Source organism: Frankliniella occidentalis, unplaced genomic scaffold (genome assembly GCF_000697945.3).
Source record: "Frankliniella occidentalis isolate FOCC.00 unplaced genomic scaffold, Focc_3.1 Scaffold69, whole genome shotgun sequence".
Classification (NCBI taxonomy): Eukaryota; Metazoa; Arthropoda; class Insecta; order Thysanoptera; family Thripidae; genus Frankliniella; species Frankliniella occidentalis.
Genome location: NW_026267199.1, coordinates 1,323,977 through 1,330,682, shown reverse-complemented (window position 1 = coordinate 1,330,682; position 6,706 = coordinate 1,323,977). Strand labels below are relative to the sequence as shown.

At 51.0% G+C, this 6,706-nt stretch overlaps 1 protein-coding gene across 3 annotated transcripts in view; it reads left to right on the top strand.

Annotated features, from left to right (window-relative positions):
- LOC113204510 (leukocyte elastase inhibitor-like) overlaps positions 1-6,706 on the top strand; it is a 38,563-nt gene that overhangs the window by 24,462 nt on the left and 7,395 nt on the right. For all 3 annotated transcript variants that reach the window (XM_052268405.1, XM_052268406.1, XM_052268407.1), the window contains exon 2: positions 2,601-2,885. In XM_052268405.1, coding sequence (XP_052124365.1) covers positions 2,601-2,885 — 285 coding nt within the window. The remainder of the gene's footprint in view (positions 1-2,600; positions 2,886-6,706) is intronic.

Here is a 6,706-nt window from a genome sequence, read left to right as displayed (position 1 = left end):
GGGGGGGGGGAAATCACCCGGTCCAGTGGGACCGAGGGGGAATTGGCTTGGTCAGCAGACATGCGGAAGGACTGTGATGCGAGAAAACCAAAACACGCCGCCGCGAGATCTCTACCTCAGTCAAGCAAAGCTAATACAGAGGGCCATCGCCCCCTATGTTTTGCACTATCATTGCAGCACTGCAGTGTCCGGGGAACACCACTCCAGCACCAGAGCGTCTTAAAGTGGAAATTTGAAAAAAAAGCAAGCGAAATGCCAAGGACGATGCTAGTAGTCCATGGGTCTGGCAATACCTGGCGATCTTAATTGTTATGGCATTACTTTCCTTTCACTGTTGATCAATGTCATTTCGGAGCAACGCTGCGTCAGGTTTGGATGGGGGAAGGTGGAGTAGAGGGGAGGGGGGAGGGGTGAACTTGACTGTGGCCGCCAGCCTGTCTCTAGAACAACCTCCCTCGCCATCCAGGGACTTACTGCTTTAGTGCCCCGGCAACGCCGAGTCGTGCGGTGATGCTGTTATGTGTGCGGTGGCTCTGGGCGCGGCGAAGCAGGGTCAAAACAAACTTGTCTCAATGTCAGACCAATTGATGCATTTTTCTGGGAATGGCTCCCCCCGAAGGCATGTGTGTTGTATTTCACACTCCTTATTATCAGGGCTGGTTGGTCGCGTCCACTTTCGCGCAGTTGGGCTGTACCGCCATGCACGCGCTCCTCCGGGCTGCCCACTCGCTGGGTGGCAAAGCGCCTTAAAAACAAGTGTTGGAATGAGTGACTTGAAATGTGCCGTTTCCATTTTTCGATAAGAGAACGTCTTCCATTAGTTTATGTCTAATTTCGAAAAAAAACAAAAAATCCATTGTACGCTCTATTAAAGTACCCCGGGATGAACCTCACAAAATTTGAATGAAAAATATCGGGAATTTCCGTCGACCTATAAGTAAGTCTCCTTGTTAGGGAGAAACAAACCCGACCCGATTCGGGTACAATATAATTGCAAAAGTAAATGAGGTCGATCACCTACCTGACTGGTCCCCCCCGTGCGTGTGAAATTTTATTGGGTTCTTGTTTGGTTTCCCTCCCCTCCTCTCGCCGCTGTCTTGGACAAACACCCCTGCAGCGGCATATATCGAGTGCGTGTTTGCCGCTTTGATGAGTTACTACGAATTCCTCCCCATATCAACAACAGCGGCAGTCGTCTCGCCGCATCGCCAAATTTTTGATTAATTGCCGTGTTTAATGCGGCGGGTAATTCCCAGGACCGTCCAGGGTTGCGATGAGATGGGCGCCACTTCTGTGGGACATTGGCGATATCAGCGACTTCGCACTTGCGTCCCGGACTGGAGGAGGGGGGGGGGGAGGGGCACCGGTGTTATTGGCTTATTCAGATGTGACGCTGAGCAACAAAAACAAGACTGTTTACACCCGGTATCCTTATAAACTGTGTGTGTATGGAATTGTGGGAGGCAGGGGGGATTGGGACACTTTTCTTTCTGGTAGAGGCAGTGTTGAGGACTGTCTGAAAAGTCTATTTCCCAGGGGATAAAAACATATTTGCCTTTTTTTCCGAAATGCTTTATGTGTAACAGACTCAGTGCGGGCTCACTCGCTGGCCACGGCCACCATGGCGCCTTACCTTACGGTCCTATGAAAGTTTTTCTTCTGCTTATTACTAGTATTATTACTACGGCTAGGGAGGGTAGCCAACCAATTCACCGACGAATTCTCTGGTACGCCCGGTACACCCCACTAATTAACAAGTCGTTGGTCGCTATTTTCGTTTTTACCTCGTTTTTTACCATCGTGCAAAACTACTACTAATTTTTTTAACATCATTATGAATTCGGATGAACGAAATAAAAGAGATTGGCCGTACGTTTTCGTTTCGCTTCCTGCGCCCGCCATGCGCCAAGTGGCGCTTTTTATGAATGTCCAGTGTCCTTGGGATCTGTTATGCGATCTTTCGTAACAGAATCTGTAGAGACAAAAGCCACTCCAAGTAAGATACGGCAGGGTAAAGAACCACCCGTGCGACTTGTTAAAAACGGAACGTGAACTCTGAATATGAGCTTCATAATATGAAGAGTGGCGTTCATTTTATGCACACTTTTTGTTTGTAAGATTTTAAGAGTAGGCACCCCGTCACTTTATTCAAAGCACTAAAACTAACACCAACTAAAGCACCCCATACATCTTCATTCTGTTTCACCCTTATCTATGGTTAAATACTCTAAGACCTACAGGCAACAGTACATCAACCTAGGTAAAAACCAAATGTACACTGATAAACTGAGTGTGCAACTGCTCAACACTTGAAAGTGTTTCCTCACACGAGCACTCCCTTAGATTGGACAGTGTGCGCACACTGTGTATACATATCCTATAAGTTCTCAAAAAAGGAGTTGCACACTTGCAAGTTCACTCCTACCGAGTTGAACACTTGTAAGTGTACAACTACGGAGATGCACACTTGCAAGTATTTCACTTGCAGTTGCACACTTACAAGTGTTCAGCAGTTGAACACTTAGTTTATCAATGTAATATAATTTGACGTCAATAAAAACATTTTAATAACCGAAAACGTCCTATTCTGTTCTCCTTAGGCTCCGCGGGCTGCTGCCGGTGCTGCTGGTGTTGGCCGCGACCCTCGGCGCCCAGGCCCAGCGCCGCTACTCCAAGTTCGGCGTGCCGCAGATCTACCAGCGGGTCTCCGGCGACCCGGACGCCATCGTGTTCCCCGGCGAGGCGACGAGCGCCTTCCAATCGCTCTACGAGGAGGCGGCCGGCTACGGCGGTGCCGGCATCGACCGCTTCAGGCTCGCGTCCGAGGCGCTCTTCAGTATCGCCGTGCGGCTGCAGAGCCTGCTCGAGGACCCCAACGCGCTCACGTGAGTAGGGCAGGAAGCGCCGCGGCTCTTGACCGTGAGCACGATCTAGACTGGAGTGCCCACTTCTTAGGGTGCATCCCAGAGAGCACGTTCGTCATTCGGCGTTACGAAATGGCCAAGTACAGCCAGTGAAGCTCTCATAGCGCCTGGTGAGTAGGCAACATCTCACCTGCAGTACATGCGTGTGATGCGGGGTGGCCTACGCCGAGTCTCGCAGCCGCCAAACTCCAGTTATTTGCCGAATGGATCTCAGAAAAGGGCGATACCTTTTTCGAAGGGTACTACTGCGCTTAGTGCTGACGGTAGATGTTATCTTCCAAGCGCAGCATTTGAACTCCCCCCCCCCCCCACTTCCGTCTTTCCCCCAAATCTTCGCATACCCTTTGAGGACGAGCTGTTATGAGACACACCTGCAACAGGGTCGTCGCAGCCTTGGGCCCGACCACGCCGTGCGGGCGGGCGCTGGCCCAACTCAGCGGCCTATCTTTATGAATGAATCAGAAATGAAGCTGTTCGTCTCGACCCTCCGCGCCTCGTTGCGCAGCAAAAAGGAAACCAAACTGCCCATTTGTTTCAGCTTATTCTGTTTCTTGAATTAAAATGTGTTCACTCGCACGTGGCAAAAGGGAACTGGAACTTTTCGTCTACACACAGCCAGTCAAACCAGTAAAGGCTACGAATCCTACAAGAAACAAAAGAAAGACATAAAGGGTCCATAATGGTTCATCCTGAAAGTACATTCACCAATCGCCGTTACGAACCTGTCAAGCCAAGTTTAGTCTGTGCTAGCACTCATGGCGCCTGATGGGTAGGCAATATCTTGCCTCCAGTGCATGCATGTACTGTGGAGTGGCCTACCCTGAGTCTGACAGGCGACGAACCCCCGTAATTCGCCGAATGAATCTGGGAAAACCGGTCGCACTTTCCGGATTATCCGTAGAGGAAGAGCCCTAAGAAACCTTGCGTTGGGCCCTTCGAGAGGATTCAAAGGTTGCTGATGGCCGAGCGCCGCAAAAATGGGAGTAATAGGCTATGCTGAATAATAGGCCGACCGCTCCGCTCAGGCCGAGGCGAGGGGAGCTCCTCTGCCCCTCACCTTCTGCGGCCTGATGGGTACGCTGCCTCAGCCTGAGCGGTCGGCCTAAATTCTCATGTTTGCGGTGCTCTGGATGATGGGCGAAAATGGACCTTGCATTAGCATATCTTGAAGCTGTATTTCCCAAATTAGCTTTCGTAATACCACATTTTCAGTCCACCTTCAGTGCGAAACTAGAACTCCCATACTCGCAAGCAGGGTTAAACACTAAACTACACACGCATCGGTGGGTTTGTGGGTAATTCCATTGTGTCGCGTGCTACTCAACAACTTCGCGGTCGAAAATATCCCATTATGCACATCTTAGCTCGCTTATAGCTCGGCTTTTAGCACCATCGGTTCGCATGCCACTGCGCCTAATATTGGTTATTAGCCGCGGGTTTGAGGGAGAGAGAGAGAGAGAGAGAGAGAGAGAGAGAGAGAGAGAGAGAGAGAGAGAGAGAGAGAAAGAGAGGTGGGCCCCGCATCTCTCCCGCGACAGACCTTTCCAGTATACTGGAGCGCTGCCCTCGGGCGAGGTAGCAGCCGTACGCACGCCACTTCGGGGCGGGACCAGCAGGAGCTCTCCCTCCTCTTGACACTTGTAAGTGTGGGACTGCAAAGTTAAGCACTTAACAAATGCACAGGTTTTTAAAAGGTGTTTTTAAACCTGATGTGGGCAAATCATGACTGTGCCTATGATATGGTGCCTAACCGACTTTTGACTCTTACATGATGCACCTGCTGTAGTGAGTATACTGTTGGATTTGCAGAAGAACGGCGGTACGGGTGGTATTTTAACTGGATGTCACGACAGAGTTCTCACGAAAAACGGGTGGCGGGTGGGCTGTCTACACGCAGCTACTATGGGTGGTTTTCTTTTTCGTCCATGCAAAGAAACAGACATAAATGTAGGCCGCAGCTCACGGCTAGGCTCCAAATGTCAATTTATTTGCCATGGGAGGAAAGCTTTCTTAAAGCGAGTTGCTTTTTCGTCGCGGTCAGCTGCGAGTGATGTCGGTCAGAATCTGGCGCTGCGGTCAGCATACCTGACCCTCGCTAATGTTTCAGCAGTAGCTTAAGAGAGCTCTTCAAACTTTTTTTTACGAGCGTGGCGGTTTTGGCGGCGACAGCTGAGGTGGCCGGGCCGCGCGAGGCTCAGACGGCTCAGCCGGCGCGACTCGGTTCCCTGACAGATTACCCTCTCATTACTCCTCCCGACCACAGAGGCGCGTAGCGCCGGGAGATGGATGTCCGCCCAACACACCGAAACTCTTCTCGGACAGACGCGCTGATTCGCCGGCCCCACGTGCGAAGCTGGAGCTGGGCTCGTGCACGCACACGAGCGCCGCGCGGGTCACATTCACACCGGGGCATGATCACTTATTTACCAGATGGCACGTACACTGATCAGCAATGGTCACGTTGAGGTGTTTTGCTACTGGAAAGTGTATGATACATCCAATTTTCTCGTATAACGAGCAACGAGCTTTCAAACAAGCTTCCGTGTGATAGAGTTCAAATTTGACCACATTTTTGTCCGAACTTTGTTAAGAATTTTACGCAAGGAAAGAACAATTTTATCACACACAGGGTAAATACCCCCTTTTTCTGGGACTGGGTGGCTGATGCAACCCTCGCACCTCGCCTCACACCTCTGTAGTTGTACTGTATACCGCACGCGGGTAGGCTTTCCTCCTATCTCGCGTGCCCAGTGCTCGTGATGAATCAGCCACCTGGTGCTGTATCGCAGTTTTCACTACGTTAACACGTTCCCTGCGGCAAAATTTTAGTGCCTATGATTTCACATGGGAACGTGACCACATAGTGGTCACGCCCCAGGGAACGTGTTAATCGTCCACTCGCTGTTGTATACCCCCAAAACGGCCTGTGGCACACTCTGTTTTCTTACCCGTTCTTAACCCCCAAAGAGCATTCCATTGGCTTATGGAAAAAATGTCTTATGGTTAAAGAGCAGTTTTTTTTTGGTTTGATTTTTTTTTGAGGGGGGGGAGGGATGTTTGACGGTGTTTTACAGTCACTATGTGGTCACGCCGCAGTGAACGGGCATAGCAGACGAACTTGCAAAAGTTTCGGACAGTCACTTATCATGCCGCTTACTCCCATCAACACATACTGAGCAGCTCGCCGTAACTCTCATGAAGCGACTACACCGCCTGCTCGTGATCTGTCCCCATGATAGCAAGATGAGACAATGAGGGCAGACGTGACTAAGTGGTGACCACGTGGTGACCACGTGGTGACGCCTGGTGACCAACGTGATCGCCCAACTTTCGACTTTAACAGACTCTGGGCCAGTATCGTAACCGTGGTAACTTAGGTTTGTTGTTGTTGTTGACGTGCACTTCGCTCCGCGGGCAGTTGCGAGCAGTTGTATTACTACTGCGTCAGTCTATCCCGGTCTCTGCGTAGCACAATAACGACTGAGACTGGTCACCGAGTGAACTTTTATAATCAGCTGCAAGCGAATCTTCTTGTGCTTTTTTTGTTCGTTGTTTTCTCGACGCATGCCGGGGAAGGTCGCGTGGTCGTGGGCGGGGTGGCAGCTATGATGTATCCGTGTTTTTGGCGGTTACTGCTCAATTGTGACTCTTGGGCTCTCGTGAATCCCTTCCCGCTTCCTGCGGTCGCACGGGCCATGGCCTGAGGCCTAGGTCCCGCGAACGTCCCCGAAAGCGCCTGGTAGTCCCCGCGAAGGCGGAGGGCAGGGCGGGGTGTGGTGGTG